The 17,072-nt window shown below is 35.8% G+C and overlaps 2 protein-coding genes across 3 annotated transcripts; one reads left to right on the top strand and one right to left on the bottom strand.

Moving 5' to 3' along the window:
* Positions 1–1,856: 1,856 nt before the first annotated feature.
* Positions 1,857–7,011, bottom strand: LOC103988536 (probable sugar phosphate/phosphate translocator At3g14410). The gene is made up of 8 exons (XM_009407085.3): positions 6,689–7,011; positions 5,449–5,556; positions 5,271–5,305; positions 3,596–3,708; positions 3,217–3,478; positions 2,867–3,135; positions 2,306–2,474; positions 1,857–2,218 (listed from the first exon to the last, which is right to left on the bottom strand). Exons 1-7 carry the CDS (start codon positions 6,842–6,844, stop codon positions 2,329–2,331), a joined length of 1,089 nt encoding a protein of 362 aa, XP_009405360.1. The 5' UTR covers positions 6,845–7,011; the 3' UTR covers positions 1,857–2,218; positions 2,306–2,328.
* Positions 7,012–11,585: 4,574 nt separating this feature from the next.
* LOC103988537 (glycolate oxidase 1) lies at positions 11,586–16,317 on the top strand. Of its 2 annotated transcripts, XM_018828000.2 has the most exons (13): positions 11,690–11,716; positions 11,990–12,109; positions 12,230–12,385; positions 12,549–12,673; positions 12,973–13,019; positions 13,456–13,533; positions 13,673–13,797; positions 14,228–14,294; positions 14,384–14,446; positions 15,325–15,394; positions 15,497–15,597; positions 15,800–15,904; positions 15,988–16,317. In XM_018828000.2, the coding sequence occupies exons 3-13, from the start codon at positions 12,243–12,245 to the stop codon at positions 16,171–16,173; spliced, it is 1,110 nt and encodes a 369-aa protein (XP_018683545.1). In that variant the 5' UTR covers positions 11,690–11,716; positions 11,990–12,109; positions 12,230–12,242; the 3' UTR covers positions 16,174–16,317. The 2 variants fall into 2 exon arrangements, with proteins under 2 accessions (XP_009405364.1, XP_018683545.1); XM_009407089.3 differs by lacking the exon at positions 11,990–12,109 and having other exon boundaries at positions 11,586–11,716.
* The last annotated feature ends 755 nt before the right edge of the window (positions 16,318–17,072 follow it).

Genomic DNA, 17,072 nt, shown 5'->3' with positions numbered 1-17,072 from the left:
GTCGACAGATATATTACCATCGGATTAATATTTAAAATATAAAATTTATTTTTAATCTAGGATAAGTGAATTAGTGATATTATCACAAGATTAATGCTTGAAGTGAATTATATCATTGGACTAATTACATATTACCTTCTATAATATATAATAAAACCTGCATAGATATAATATATATTTCTGCTTCACTTATAATAAAACCTGGGTAGATATATAGAGGCAGAATTTAGACAATAGAGATAGTCTTTTTTTTTGTGTTTTATTTCTATTTCATTTTGCTGAAAAAAAAAGATAAATCCACCTTGCTTCTATTTTATTAGAATAAACCTTAAAAAGCCAATCTGATTAGGAGAAAAGAAAAAGAATAAAAGAAATATAAGTCCTTCCATCTTCAAGGTTAGAAACCATTATGGATCTGGCTTTGAACATAAACAGGAGTCTGTAAATTACCAGGACATGACTTGATGAAGTTACTCAAGTTAACTCAATTATTTCCTTGTTTGTTCTGTGACTATTTAGGATGGTAAGGTGATGTCATCAACTGGTCATGAAGAAGCCATCAACTGATTTGAACCATCAATTTTTTGCTAGCAATTGAAACCACAATTCTAGTCCTGAAAGAAGGCAATATGTCACCATAGGCAGCTATCCTTTCCCTTTCTCACTCCCACTGTCACTCTCAATAAATTTGAGAATAGTATGTCAATATTGTTGCATTATTTAAAGCAAATATGCATAGAAGACAAACTATCATGTAAAGATTTACTTCTGATCTATCTAAAATTCTACCCTCCATGGACAAACAATTTCTAATGGTGGCTGACATCTCAACCTTACTTAATAACATTTATCTCCAGATACTGTTCTGAGTACATGTAAAGTTTCTTTTTTGGATTATGTGTTGCATGATAGGAGGAGGATTAATTTGCCAAAACCTTGTGGATCATGTAGATTTGGTTTTCTGAAAGAGTGATCCTTCTCTAGAAAACCTGACTTTCATGCAATAGATTCTGCAGAGATGATGATGACACTTGGAAACATTATTAGAAAAGTCAATCTTCTAAATAAACACTTCATTAAGCTCTTGGAATGCATTGAACTTGTCCTAGTCAGCCATGTCTAAATAGTTGCAGGGTTCAATGTTTTGGTTATACACCTCAACTTTCACATGCATCCAAATTAGTTCTGAAGAGACCTTTTCCAAATTGTGCATTTAGCATTTTTTTCACACTCCATCTGAAGCTTCTGGGTGATGGCTTTTGTACGATGACAGAACAGTAGCTATCGACAAGACATCTTCAAACATCTAGATAATGTCATATTGGACATGCCCACAAACTTTAATTTGCTACTGCAGCAGTTGCCTGAATCAAATGCAAAGCACATAGACCAGACATTTATATGTGCACATATCAGATGGAAGCACTGTTATTTTGTTTGAAGTGTATGGTTGGAGATCTACATTAGGACCATGTGTAGCTGTAAGCTAACCATGGGAAATTGATTTCTATGAGCTTACATCACATGACAATTTCTTCACACAGATTTGTTTTACTTTGTAGTTCTAGCTTCTGGTTGGCTCAGTTATTGTAACTTGGTAAAGAGTTACCTACTAAGATGTCATCAAGTGCCTGTTGGATCACTCCCTGACGTGGTAGGCTAATTAATTTGGAAATGGGATAAGCTCCACATCCAGCAGATCAATCAAGTAGTCCTTTATTGTCTGATGTTAATCCATTCTCAGCATTTCATGATTTGCCTAGGCTTTTAGAAAGCCCTTAGTCACAACTATTTGCAAGCACGGAAACATTTTATCCAGGACAAATGAAACAAAAAAATGCAAACAATAAGAAGGATACCATAATTTGAATACACTGGGTAAAGATTTTAATGGAAGTTATCGTTATACATTCAGTTCCACCTGTCTTGAAACAAAATCTAAATTCTCAGCTGCTTGCTTGCAGCATCCAGAGTCCAAGAATGAGATAAAACTCATAGAATACATGTAATGAATCCGAATGGTGAACCACCATGTTCTCAAAACCACACTTTACTGGTTATCTTTAGGTGAAATGCTGCTCTTGCACTCACTTACAGCAGACGACCACCTACTTCTTAGTTCTTGAGGATCATGTCATAAGACAGTTGCAATATAGTTGGGGGAAGGGAAAGAGCTGCTCAGGCTGGGACGCATTTCACCGACAAGCTACTACTTATCCTGTTTCACAAACAAAAAAAGAATGAGAATTGTATGGAATAGAAAACAAAGCTGCAAGTGATCCATTCATCTGATTTATAGTCTTACCTCAAAAAACATGGTATGAACATCTATGTATTTTCCTTTTGAGGAATCAAGACTACCTGAACATCTTGAGATCTTTCTTGGTCTTCAGTTTTAGCAGTACCGTCTGATTTTATTTGGGATGCTTCTTTTTTCAGTTTGTGATTGTTATATGCCACAACACCTGAAATAGCTGCCAAATCCCAACATTGTTGAGACAATGTAAAAATTCTTAAAGATGGAAATTAAACATTTGATATAATCAGTAAAAACATAGTCAGCTTAATCATTAAGCTACTTTGCAAGGCAAAATCAAGTCCGACGGCATTCTGAAATGAAAGAGCCATTACCAACCAATCGTGAGAAGTGAGGAACATAAAAGTAGGTGAGATTAAGGTCACAAGACAAAAGATAGACCCATTTTCTTGAAGGGTCCATCAAGTTAGGTTTGTTGGCAAAGAAAAGGAACAAACAAACACTAACCAAGAGAAGACCGGACCACAAATGATGATATATCCCTATCAGTAAAAACAAAAAGAGCACTAAGAAAAGTAAATACATTAAGAACAGGCATATACTACATACCTATACCATAACCAATTATGTTGATAATTGTCAACTTTGAATCAGAAAATATTAAAGCTGACAGTAAAACTACAACCCAGTCCCTGACAACTCCAGCTACACGAATAGTCAGCGCACTTGTGCGAGAAATCACAAGGAAAACTGACAGATTGAGAGCAAATGTGCAGAGACAGTTGAGACCCAATATAATTGGTGGAAAGTTCCAAGGCCCACTAGAATCCATTTTTGGTTTCTCCAAGAATATCCATGGAACAAAGAGGCACAAAGCACTGCAACAAGCAAATAAGCATCATTACTCCACGAAAAGGCTTTTTTACCCACAAATTGGTAGAGAAATAGTGAATAACTACCTGCATGGACTAACATAATACATCATAGAAATTGAGTTCAGTCGAACACCCTTTCTTTTCACAAAAATTTCCATGAAGATGAGTCTTGAGGCCTCACCAACTACACCACCCATCTGATAAACTACTCCAATCCAACTGATGCTGATCTCCCCATATGAAGCCACAACTACTCCAATACTGATGACAGTCATAATGACAAACATCCTACAACTCATTGCTTCAAGGCCTGCTGCTGTTCCCAGAAAAAATACAGCAACAGGCACTGAAAAACTCAAAAGCAAAAAAAGAAAAAAAATCAATATTTGCATCAATTGCAACAATAAATGACCATGAAGGTTTGTTTAGACCATAATAAAATGAGAAAGAGTTTAGTACTTACTGGTAGCTTTCAACATTTGGGCAAATGCAACAGATATATAGAGGTAAGCACTATTCCCCAGCCAAAGAGTCATTGCAAACATGGCACCAATTGGTACGACTGATGTGAGATATCTGAGGATTCAGAATACAATGTCTCAGAAATGAAATATAAGATCGGAGTCCAGTTTGTAATTGGCTAGAACCCTTGTCGAAGTTATATAGTTGATGATCCCAAATTGAAGTACAACGCAAAGCATATTACGAGACAAAAACTTTAGTAGACAATGGTTCAAGTCCACCATGATAAAAACACTTGACTTATGATAAGTCACCATCTCCGCTCCTCCTGAAGGTTAACACAACCCACTCTTGAGGGCTGTGTCAAATATTCTCAGATGAACTAGAGCTAATTATCATCCCAAGGAAGAATTTCTTTGCATTTTTGTACAAAACAGGAGTATATTTCAAAACTCGAAGTCCACAATCTTCATAAGATGATATATGCATGTTGCTAAAATATAACAAAAAAGTAAGCAATCATGGAAAGTTGAGGTGATATTATTAAGTTGAATTTGAAATACAATTATGTTGCTTCTAAACAGCTTGCACATTTCATTTTAAGAATTGTAGTGTTGAAACATTGTTGACAAGTACATACATCTCACATGCTCCCATGTTGAGTGTCTGTTCACCTCTACCTACACCAAGGTGTATTAGTGATAGAGTCAAGTACTAATCCAAACTTAAGACTATGGTGTAAAGCAAAGCTTTCCCCCTAAAGATGCATAATCATCCTAAAAGATTTTGTGCTTGTACAAAGCTTCATCAACTGGTCCTTCTGCAAATGCCCAGGGTATGATCACTGATGCAGATGATAATAGGATATTGATTACACAGAGCCAACTTAAACACATGTGAAAACAATTCATAATTTCACGAAATGCATATACATATGCCACAGTGAAGTTGTCATTTCTGGAGCACTGTTTTGTCTATGGCATAGGTCACGTTTGACATGCCACTGTTTGACAAAAACAATCTAAGCAAACTGACTAGATGCTTTTATAGCAAAGGTAACAGTGGACATGATAGCATGCGCTACAGTTAGCAAGTCACAGTAATAGTGCAAGAGGCCAAACTGGCCAAAAAGGGGCAAGGAATTAGATACTTTTACCACCACATGCTGTCAAAACAGAATGATGATAATCTCTGTTCATTATGATAAAGAAACTAGTACAAAACTGGTGAAAATATTAGATCAGCTAATTGCATTCCTTGGGGTTGCAAATTTAATAAATCACTCTTGAAGAAAAGACAGCAGTCTTGTTAGAGTCTTCACCAACTTTGTGCTTTGGAATGAGCTGAATTTGCACAAATAATGACATCATAAACACAACAAGAGGTTAAGAAGGTCATGGCTTTGAATCTTTCACAATAGGCTGAAGGAACCAAAACATGCTACTATGTTATCATATATATTATAAACTGTACTACCTATCATTAGATAAATCACTTTTGATAAAAAAAAAAACATTACTGGAGAATGCAATACTTCAACAGAAAATAAAGGAACAACAAGATTTATTATTCTGAGCTGACAAATAACAAGATAGCATAATTGGACAAAAAAGAATGAAGAAGCCAACACAATATACACCCTAAACGTTGCGAGAAATAGGCAATTGATTACTCACATTTCTGAGGTTATTCCTCCTTCAATCTTTATAATCTGATACACAAAGAGAGAAACATCTTCTTGAGAAGTCTATAACTAGAAAATAAGTACAAAAGAGCAATAACCAATGAGTGGTCGATAAGAACCACGTCTTTATATTACAAAACATAGCTAATACTATTTAAAAGCACAAATACCTTGAAGACTTTGGTGAGCACAAAGCATAATACAGAAGAGAAAAGCATGTGTAGTAAAGTCAATGCAACTGGATAGGGGAAGTTGATCTGTTTGGAAGACAAAACCCACTGCAGCAGTGATGGAGCAAGTTAGTTGGAAAAGCAAAATACAGCTAAAAGTTGCAGTGCTTAACTATCCCTAGATCAAGGGAAAAAAAGATAGAATTAAGATAAAAAAAACTAAGATTATACTTGAGGGTGCAAGGAACAGCATCCAACTTATAAATTCAATTCTTCAGAGTTGATAACACATGTATTTAAATGAGTTAAATGTGAATTGTGCATTTGTTTTCCCACTAGGCCAACCTTATGTGCAATCCTCTATATCAGATAACATCAGTTTGTGCAATGGCATCAGAATTTTACATCTTTCGGCACCAAAGCAAAATGCATCACTCAAAATCATGTCTTTATACAGAGAATGACCACTTTTATTCATAGTAATTATCAAAAGCATCATTCAGACAAAAGATCATCCAAAAGGAATCAAGATATCTACCTTAAGGGTAAAAACAACATTCAACTACATAAAATGACTCAACAACCTCAGAGATTATCATTTTGGGAATAAAAAAAAAGGGCTAATGTCCCCTTTGAAACATTATCATGGGGTATTGCCCTATGGGAACTCAAGAAGTCCATCTTGATGATCACACAGTTAACAGAAAGAGTTCTACTTGTTACTCTAGTTAGCCTCCATCATATGTGGAAGGCCGATTTGACATCATAAACGTCATGCCTTCTAAATCAAGAAGATCATCTATTCAAATTTGTACGTTATTTGAATCATGGTTGCACCTTAAAGTGTCGCTCTTTTCTAGAATAGACGTTCATTCTCAATTCAAAAATAAATGACAAAATTTATATTTATTTTCAAGAATTTTCTTGATTATGATGAAATTTGGTTACACAATCATAACCCCAGAAAAATTACCAAACGCCTACGTTACCAAGCATCCAAGATCTTAGATCCCAACACCAACAAACTTTTAGCTTTTATCGAGGCGACCTTTCGGAAAGCACTTCTCCAAGACAAAAACTTGGAGTCGCGATCTTGATCGTATACCCTAAGAATTGTAGGTTTGCAGATTACGCCCAAATAACAGAACAGATCAGATCAGAATTGTACAAGAAGGAAACTGCAACAAAAATGAAGAAAAGTTGCAACCCTAGGAATCAAAATGGCGGTTAATAGAGTGACCTTGTTGAAGAAGATCTGGCCGCTGGACAAGGCAATATAGAGGAGAATGTAGCCATACGTGCTGCCGCCTTCCCCGCACCTCCGGATCCGCTTCACCACATCTGCCACCATTCCCGCCTCTCCCCGAACGCGGAGGGGGCGACCGGATCGATCCATCTCGCCGCCTCGCAAGCAGCCGAAGCTAGCAAGGGAGAGGAGAAGTGTCCGTCGTCCAAGCGGAGTCAAAAGCGAGGATGTCTCATGGCGCAGTGCAACGCGATTGACCAAGAGTCACGAAGTCATGCGAACGACCGAACACACGACAGGGTGGTGAATGACCGAACCACCGACTGTCGTGAGATGGTCGTCCGTTAAGTCGTGAGATAAAGCATTTCTGTTCGTCGAACCGAATCGAACCGCATCCCAAAAATGTCGCGCCACACGAAGCAGCTCAAGCCGGTTTACACGCGAACCGCACCGTCGGAGCCCAGGCAAGCAAGTAGTGGTGGTGGGTCCCGCATGGGGTCTAGAGTCTGCATCCGATCATGACGCGTGTCAACGAGGCGTGTAGTAAGGTCACGATATCGGGCTACCCTCAGACGCGGCGGACGGCTAGGTGAGGGGCCTACACGAACTCCGTGTGGGATTGCAGCCAACACACGGGTACACAAAGAGGGTCAAAGTACATGGGTAGCGTATGTATTTCTCTTAAGATTTTGATAAATACTTTTAACACCAAAGCCAAAAATTCCAAATAACCTTATCCAAAATATGTTAGAAGACTAATTTTATATGTTTTTTCCTTCGTTTACGCCCCAAAAAAAGCTAAAAAGAACTTCTTCATCTTACATGATATTTATTATTATTTTAAACAATATATATTATGTTTATTTTTTTTATCAAAAGAACTTTTTTCATCAATATATATGTATACATTATATTTTTCATAAAATATATTTCATATATTTTTCATAAAAAAAGTATGTTTAATATTTTTTGAAAATATATTATATTAAAAATATAAAAAATATATTTCAAATTAAATGTAATTTAATTACATTTATTCCCAGTGACCAGTAATAAAGGTTTTTATGTTTCACGAGAAATACAAGTACCAGAAAAAAAAAAAAAAAAAAAAAAAAAAAAAAAAAAACACAATGAAACAGTAGATTCCAAATATCCAAAATATTTTATCAACATTCGAAGCAGGAAAACTATGAAGCTACTCATGAAGTGATGGAAAAAAAAGTCTCTTATGCATGGCTGCAGTAGAATATATCTCAATCATTATTCTGTTTAAGATGATGAGCATCATGAATAGTCCTTTTGAAGGCCATGCATCAGTAAGGAGTTTTGCATTTCAACAATTTTATTCTTCTGTAAAATTCACACATTTTGATGGAATTACTAGTTTTAGATTGAAATGGAAATAGGATTTAGCTGTCAAGAAGATAAAAGCTGGAAGTACCAGAATCTGAGAACACAATCTAAAACTACTCCAATTAACTCTACAATCTTTGATGGACATCAATACCTGAGCTGTTTTGGGGAAGAATTCAAAGTGTTTAATAGACCCCATAAAATTAATTTGATGGCTTCATGTTTCCTTTTATAGTGTTATTGAGAGATGAACTTGGGAATATGTGGAAGATTATATCATCTTGATCATACTTCAAAAATGTGTGGGAGGTGTTTGCTGGCTTCTTCAAAAGCTCATGTGGATCAGAAAAAAAAAAAATTGAACATTTGGTAATTACTGTGAAAGGAATTTATAGTATACAGAGATCAATGGAATGGATTTCCATTATTTTTAGACATGAACAATCTTTTAAGCTTCATCTGACTATTAATCACTCTCAAAATAACCAAATGACTAAGTAATCTAAAAATATTATCCAAAAAAAAATCAAATAGTTAACATTAGCAATGACATAAAGATTGCAAATGCATGATTCATGTATCCATGCAGAGTAGTCTGGATTAGCAGATGACTTCCTGTACAAAGGGAAAGAGAAGTGAGATTAAGCTTCCTTAATTAAACAAAACTCAAACTACAAGTATACTTGATAAGAGTTAAATGACAGTACTTAATAGATCACATCAACAGGGTGGACACCAGTGTTTCATGAATGGGACATCCAGTGGCCTAAAGTGGTGGAGTATGGGACATAGCTAGTACATAACCAATATGGTACTGACTTCATGACAGCAATGGTTGCCTCCCATTTGAAAGTAGTGCAGTTTGAAGCAGTAAGTAAATCTTGATGAGGGACATTAATTACTTGTTCTTTGCTATCTCCAAGTTTCATGTATACAGATAATAATCTTCACATCCCAATATATGATATCTGCTTACAGTGCTTGAACAACTGAAATTCATCAATATACAAAAAAAAAAGGAATAAAAATTGAATTGAATCTTCTTTGCAGCAGGGAAAACCATCTGTTGTACCAAATTTGGTCAGGATCAATTTCATCTTGATCTTTAGCTCATGACAACCCAATCACTTGTGTGGATTATATGGGAACAATCCAACCATTTGCGTAGATTAACAATTTGGTGCATTCCATCAAATGTAGCAACTCTTGAAAGTAGCAAGAATTTGAATTTTTTTTTGCAAAAAAAATTACTTTTCCCATTTTAATGAAGGATGATCCACCATCTTGGTACCTGACAATTATTGGCAGAATATTCTCTACCTTTCTGGCCTTTTATCTTATTGAAATTGTTGAAAGGCTAGCAAATAATGGTTGATTAAGAATCATGCTATGGTTAGAATCAGCTACAGGAGATATGTAGCCTTCTGAACTTCAAATGTCTTGTAGTCTGCATCATCATTAGTAAACAGTACATATCGTAAAAGATATTAACAGAAAATTTTGCATGGAAAATGTAGAACAGATGAAAGGGTGATGAAAGAGTGTTTAATAGGGAAATGATGGCTGCATGGTCTATTTGAATCACCTCAGTGCCTGTGATTCAGAGCTTTGATGACTTGATAGGATCCTGTAATGGGAGTCCAATGCCACTAAAATTTAAACTATAAAACATGAGGAAAATGAATGATCAAGAAGAACCCACAAGAGTCTCCAACAATAAAAACAAATAAGTGATTGTGGTTGGTGTCTCCAGAACTCTCATTTAAGAAAGAGAAGTGTCCAAGATGAAGTACAGAGACGACTTAAATGTTAGTATTCCATGACAAAAATTGGAATCTTTTTTCTCTTCTTTTCTTTGCACAAAGTCCTCTGTTGATCTCAGTTCTTTAATCACTACATGCAAATGACAACTAAACTTAATCTTGGCTTCTCAGTGAATTGTATGTCCTATGTGACGATGAACCCAAGATGTGCAAATTCCACTCTGAGGCAATCTCACATGCAACTGGTGCTCACTGTAAACAACAAACAAGTGTGGCTGGTCTGTCCCTTGGAATCAAATGGAAAGATGATGAAAGAACTTTTTGGAGAACAGACAGCAGTGCTGCAGATACTCACATTCTTTGACCACCACTCAGAATTCCCAGGTTGGCAACCTTGTCATCTCCTGTCACAAGTCCTCTTACCTATTTTGACACGATTCTGCCTTGTATTCAAAATGCTTTCTCTCTCTCTCTCTCTCTCTCTCTCTCTATATATATATATATATATCAATTACAAGTTCATCATGTTTAACACCATTCAGAAGAGGTTACTTGCTTTGAATTCTAACTCACCTCCACCAGATCACTCCATTTTGACTGTTGAATGGGTCAGAGAGCTGACTGCTAACATTGTCAAGTACTTTGTAGAGTTCCCCACCCCATTGGGGAAACTGTTTGAGGAGGTTTACAGAGAAAGGCAGCACATTGTTTCTTGAAACCATGGTTTCAAGAAATGACAATCCTTGATCAAGTTTATATACGGATAATACCCAGAAAAAAACAAATGTACTCACTATGAGATCATCAACGAATGTATGTTATTTAGATTCTTTCCAATCAAGCAGTCCAAACCTGAGGTAAGCAATGGCATGGCGTGACTACATTCGTGGGTGCGAACATTAATCGCAGGCTGCTGCTTAAACTCCTTTCCTTCAAGTGGTTAATTAGACTTCTTCACCAACTATAGAATGGAAAACAATAATTTGAATCGATTAGGTTATTAAATCAACTACAAACATTTATAGCCACTCCATCATTGTTCACTGAACACAATAATTTCTATTAGGAATGATACGTATTTTTAGAAAGCTAATAATAAATAACCAAATTATTTGGAAAAACAGATTATTTAGAGAATAAAACAAAACGAGAGGAGCATTGATTGAGAAGCTAAGGTTCGTCCACCCAATAATTTATGCATATGATTAGGACATACTACAGCTTTTGCATCGCTGCTCAGTGTGGCAACTATAGAATGAATGTCTCATATGTTGTTATCTATTATCATCTCTCCTACTTTTGTCGCATCCTTATAAAATTACATTGAGAACCGAACACTCAAAAACAAAAAAAAAATCATTTGAACTTAATAAAAAAAAAGATATCCTTAATTTATATTTATTATCTAATATTATCACTATTTTCGATCCATCAAGATTCAACACGAAGAATTTTTTTTAATATATTATATATCGATTCAGACAATATTTCCTTGACTACTCTCTATTATATTATTCTTCGATATATTATTGATTCAAATAATATTCTCTTCATCACTCTATATAAATAAAAATATAAAAAAATAGAATCTCATGCATATTCTCGAACATCACGTAAAGTGAATCAAAGATCACTAATACTTCAATTCCTATCATCCTTTTCTTAGCATGTTATATTTTTATAACAATTATATATATATATCTTATATTATGAAAAATAATATATATTTATAAAAAATTTCACTAAATAGGGATCAATGAGCCATCGGTTCGAGGTTTTGGTGACTTTAGATTTGACGGGCGCTTCCACATCTCTCTCTCTCTCTTGTCTCTCGCTATATATAATCCCCCTCCCGGCTTCCCTTCTCGTCGCAGGTAAAGCCGGAAGCCCGTGTACGCACGAGAAGGTACAGCCATACATCCCCCTTGTTGTTCTTGCAATCAACATCGTTTCCTGAACACCGTGATCCTTCTTTTACTTGATTGTTTTCTCTATATGCTGTTGCCACGGTCGTACCATGACGTCGAAGGGCGTTCGTGCCAATCCACCGGGGAAGATGGGTGACGACGACATGAACCATCCGTGTTCTATTTGTCCTGCTTTAGTTAGAATCATCCTCCCATAGGCGAAGTCCGTGATAAAAGTAATCGTCTTTGTGCCTCTTTTTTCTACATTCCAGCGCATGCCCTAAAGACCAGTCCTCACTGGATCTCTCAGAAAAATCTTCCCCTGCTTCTAGTTTCTTATTTGCTTTCCTCCAATATTCCCGGCCTTTGGTGGAATTCCGTTAACCTGAAAGGTGATGGCGGATGCTTTTCCCCTTTTGTTATGTGATATGCATCACTTTACATACTACATGCCTATAAAACCATTTGGTGGAATCGCGAGACTCATTGAGTTGAAGGAACAAGTTGTCTAGGGATCCGGCAAACATGAGCATGGAGATCACCAATGTTTGTGAGTACGAGGAGATTGCGAAGCAGAAACTGCCGAAGATGATCTATGATTACTATGCCTCGGGAGCAGAAGACCAGTGGACACTCAAGGAGAATAGAAATGCCTTCTCAAGGATTCTGTAAGCATCTACTGATAGCAATTTATGCATCTCTGTTCTTAGCTTGGTTTGTATGGGATCTCTGTATTCATACTCGATAGAATATAGTAGTTCGATAGTTAGAGAAGAAAAGGTGCAAGTTTACTGAAAGCAAATCTGCCCTTGTTCACTATATGTTTTCTAGGTTTCGACCTCGTATTCTGATCGATGTGTCCAATATCGATATGACCACTACAGTCTTGGGTTTCAATATATCAATGCCAATCATGATTGCCCCCACAGCTATGCAGAAGATGGCTCATCCGGAAGGTTTGCCCCTTGATCTTGTACCTTGGACTAATGGATCAAGATCACAGCCTTCATCAATCTTAAGTCAATATATTTTGTAAATTTGATTTTATTATATGTTTCAATCTTTTTAATGTTAGCCTCAGGTCCTTACTGTGCTTCATACCAGTTACTAGAATTGTTAACTCTATATACATATATAAACTGCAATAGCTATCTCTTTAGTTCTGCTTGAAGAGATGTTAATAAACTGCCTAAGACGCTACGCAGCCAAGTTCTACTTCGTTGTTGATTAGCTCATAGTTTGTGATCACCTACAGGGGAGTATGCAACAGCAAGGGCAGCATCAGCAGCCAACACTATCATGGTTTGTCACTCATCTTATTCTTCATCTGATCACTGAAAGAGATGTTTTCTTTGACCAAGTTCTTATAACAATCTTCTGTAACCGAGACCAGCAAAGTTTGTCCATGTTGACACCTGTGTTGCTTTCTCTCCTTTTAATTTTTTTGGAGGACTATATGGAGAAAATTCTAGGAAATTTTTTTTATGACCTTCTCACCATGGCCGCATAAACTATAGAATTCTAAACCACATGCATGACTCGTAGAGTGCTCTGTTTTCCTAATAAGAACATGTCAACATCTAGGAACTGTAGAGCATCTCATTTTAGGTCACAATCAAGGTACATATGGGTGTTCTGCTGCCTATAGTCAATTAATATAAACATGTTCGTACTACAAGAACATATCATTTATGTATCTCTCTCACTATGGTTTTGCTTTTAATTTTTTTTTCCCTAGACACTGTCATCATGGGCTACTTCCAGTGTTGAAGAGGTTGCTTCAACAGGACCAGGAGTTCGCTTCTTCCAGCTTTATGTAATTATGACACTCATTTTTCTTTGCTTAATTTCATTTCTTTTTTCTTTTTTCTTTTTTACTTGTTCATTAGTCATTCTATGATGATGTTTCCTAGCCATGATCCTCTCTTCTTGTCATGTTTTACTCTTGTTGTTAGGTCTACAAGGACAGGGATGTCGTTAGACAGCTTGTTAAAAGAGCTGAAAGGGCTGGCTTCAAGGCTATTGTGCTCACAGTAGATACACCAAGGCTTGGACGGAGGGAAGCGGACATCAAGAATAGGTATGTATAGTTGTCTCATTGTTGTTTTACCAAGATGTAACTAGCCAAAAAGCCTTTTTACACTATTTTACTCAAGGAGCTATTTTCCCGTCACCTACACTCTTAATTTGATCCAGTATAACGTTAATTTAAATGGTCAAGGATGTATACATAGCACTGGTTTGCGGCTAACATATTACTAAGAATCATAATTTGACTCTTGTTATCTGTCTTAACATCAAAGCTCATAGCACTGGTTTGCGACTAACATACATATTACTAAGAATCATAATTTGACTCTTGTTATCTGTCTTAACATCAAAGCTAATGTATTCACAATTTTGAAGGCATGGCTCTCCTTTTGCTAAGCTCTTTCTCAGTCAGATATTTCTACCTGGTGAATATGCTTGTTTTCTTTATGATTTAAATGTTTATTGTTAGCTCATTGCAGATTCACTTTGCCTCCCTTTCTGACACTCAAAAACTTCGAGGATCTGGACCTTGGAAAGATGGAAAGGGTGAGAAGCAGCTGAGAAAATGCTGATATTATTTAACTTGTCTCCTTTGTATTATGCTATCAATTGAAAGTAACTATGTTTTGGTGCAGACAAATGACTCTGGTCTAGCATCTTATGTTGCCAGCCAAGTTGACCGTTCCCTATCCTGGAAGGTATGTATTTAAGCACATTAGCGACAACCTGTAGCTTTGTATAACCTCTAATAGTCTTTACCTGATGATTCCCGACTCTTGAAACACACAAACATCTATATATCAGGAAAAGAAATGATGAATTTTCATGATTAAAAATAACAAAGTTAATATTTTCAGTAGTACGTAGATTTTTGGGCTATTTCCCTAGAAAAGACCCACGTTTTTGGTATTTCCCAATCTGTACCCTTATTTTGATTTTTTTTTTTCAAATAGTATCCCTAATTTGAAAAATATATAAATTTCCTATTTGTTACAGTATTTTGATCACAACAACAAAAACACTGTAAAGCCTCCTTGAAAACATTATAAATGATCTAAATAGACTTATAACCTCATTCAAACTAATTACAAGTCTAAAAATATGATATTGTAATGATCTATGAGCAATGATAATTAAAGACAGACGATATGATGTCATTTACAAAGATTTTTAATAATGTTTCCGGTATTTTCAATACATCAATAAAACACTTTAAATGTTTTCGAAAAACATTATAAACGAGACAAATGAAAACACTGTAATCGCTGAAAACTGGTAAAAAAACGAGCAAAAAAAATTAACAAAAAAACTTTTCAGGGATATTATTTTAAATTAATAATATTGTTTGGGGAAAAAGTAAAAGACGGGTACCTTTTGAAAAATATATTACATATGAATATTTTCTAAGAAAATCACCCTAGATTATTTAGTTATTAGTTCACTCTAGAAGCTGGTGTTAATGTGTTCTAGTTTTTAGCTATGCCATTTCCTGTAACTCTAGTGTTGGGTTTTTGTCCTCAGTATTCCTTGTTTAGACTCTTAACTGATCAAAAGATTCTGCTTTGTATTGGGGCAGGATGTCAAGTGGCTGCAGACAATTACTTCATTGCCAATCATAGTGAAAGGAGTCATGACTGCAGAGGACAGTAAGCAATCGATACTGTAGCTTTTTGTATTGTATCTTAGCTGGTACCTGAAGCTTTGAGAATTTTGACAAATGGTTTGTGCATTGTTGTTTGAAATTGCAGCTAGGCTGGCCATTCAGGCTGGTGTGGCTGGTATTGTTGTGTCTAATCATGGAGCTCGCCAGCTTGATTATGTTCCAGCAACTATTAATTGTTTGGAAGAGGTACCTACAAAGGGTTTAATACTGACATCATTCCCTCCTTTCTATCTAAAGTGAGAATAAATGTTTCTAAATTGATGCAATAGTACAATACAACTCAGACAATCTTCAGATTACATAGCCCGCTGAGCAAAATTACTTAACATCGATGATGGTTGAGATAGTTTTCTTATCTGAATTGCTGAATAAGTGCCTGCTAAACCAGGTTGTCAAAGCAGCACGGGGTCAAGTTCCGGTGTTCTTGGACGGTGGGATTCGTCGTGGCACAGATGTGTTCAAGGCATTAGCGTTGGGAGCCTCTGGAGTATTTGTAAGTAAATTTGAAAGAAAAAAGTTTGTCGATAGACTTGCATGCAGAATATGTTCTATTTTACTTGCTCTTGTTAACCACAGATTGGAAGGCCAGTAGTCTTTGCACTCGCAGCAGACGGGGAGGCTGGTGTGAGGAAGGTGCTTCAAATGCTTCGAGATGAGCTTGAGCTAACCATGGCACTGAGTGGCTGTACCTCTCTTAAAGAAATCACTCGGAATCACATAGTTACTGAGACTGAGATGCCCCGAACCCTATCTAGGTTATAGATTCGTAGAACATTGGTATTTATCTGCATTTGAATGGAAGTATTGAACTCAACTGTGTGTCAGTTTAAGTAGGGACCTTCCTCAGAAGTTATGGGAGACATCTTGAGCTTGAATTCTGATAATGAAGGATGATGCTTTTAATAAGTGCTGTGATAAAATAACTTAGTTCCAAATACTAATTGAAGGCAGGATTGGAGTTTGCCAAAAGCATATGTTTCGAATGCCTCGATATCAAGGATTAGTAAAAATATATTAGCTGGAATAAATATTTTGGATAGAAAAAAAAAATAAACACATGATAATACTTTAGTAAAATTTAAAAAATAGACATAAAAAATTTACAACTCCAAGGATAATAAATAAAAATACAGAACTGAAAATAAAAGATTCACCACTCACAAAAACATCCAAGAGATAGAGTTTAAGAAAAAACTTTAATAAAGCTTATGCCAATATCATCAATTCATAAACTCCTTTCTAACATTAAAATATCAAAAATAAATATTAGTGCATAAAATAACCCTTTATGTATAGAAAATTACGAAATCAAATGTTTTACCGTTAGTAACTAACCCCTTTAATATATTCCTAGGTAAAGAAAAACATCTTGAAACAACTTTAACTTTGTCTAAGGAATATACTCATGAGCTGTCATATTTGAATGGACAAGTTGATTATGAAATAATATTGTGGGCCGTAGAGAATACTATAGGATCATCAAGATCCACACAAGCTGATTATAGCAAATTAAACTCCCGTGTCAATCTCCCATGATTGAAAAAGACTTATCCTAAGTCCTCATTTGTTCCATCAACATGATTATGATAAGGACTTAAATCAACTACATTGAATGTTAGAGATATTTCATAATCTTTAGGTAGCTCGATCTTATAAGCATT

The sequence above is a fragment of the Musa acuminata genome, chromosome BXJ3-6 (assembly GCF_036884655.1).
Source record: "Musa acuminata AAA Group cultivar baxijiao chromosome BXJ3-6, Cavendish_Baxijiao_AAA, whole genome shotgun sequence".
NCBI classification, from domain to species: Eukaryota; Viridiplantae; Streptophyta; class Magnoliopsida; order Zingiberales; family Musaceae; genus Musa; species Musa acuminata.
The sequence above is the reverse complement of the archived record's forward strand: the minus strand, read 5'-3'. Positions and strand labels throughout refer to the sequence as shown.

Bases quoted from the DNA above. Each gene is read 5' to 3' on its own strand.
- LOC103988536 (XM_009407085.3), bottom strand. From the start codon at position 6,844: ATGGATCGATCCGGTCGCCCCCTCCGCGTTCGGGGAGAGGCGGGAATG. The intron at 3,136-3,216 runs GTAGTTATTCAC...TGCTTGTTGCAG, and splicing joins TATTATGTTAGTCCATGCAG to TGCTTTGTGCCTCTTTGTTC. The intron at 2,475-2,866 runs GTATGTAGTATA...GGGATTTGGCAG, and splicing joins CATAATTGGTTATGGTATAG to CTATTTCAGGTGTTGTGGCA.
- LOC103988537 (XM_009407089.3), top strand. From the start codon at position 12,243: ATGAGCATGGAGATCACCAATGTTTGTGAGTACGAGGAGATTGCGAAG. The intron at 13,798-14,227 runs GTATGTATAGTT...AGCTCATTGCAG, and splicing joins GAAGCGGACATCAAGAATAG to ATTCACTTTGCCTCCCTTTC. The intron at 15,395-15,496 runs GTAAGCAATCGA...TTGAAATTGCAG, and splicing joins AGTCATGACTGCAGAGGACA to CTAGGCTGGCCATTCAGGCT.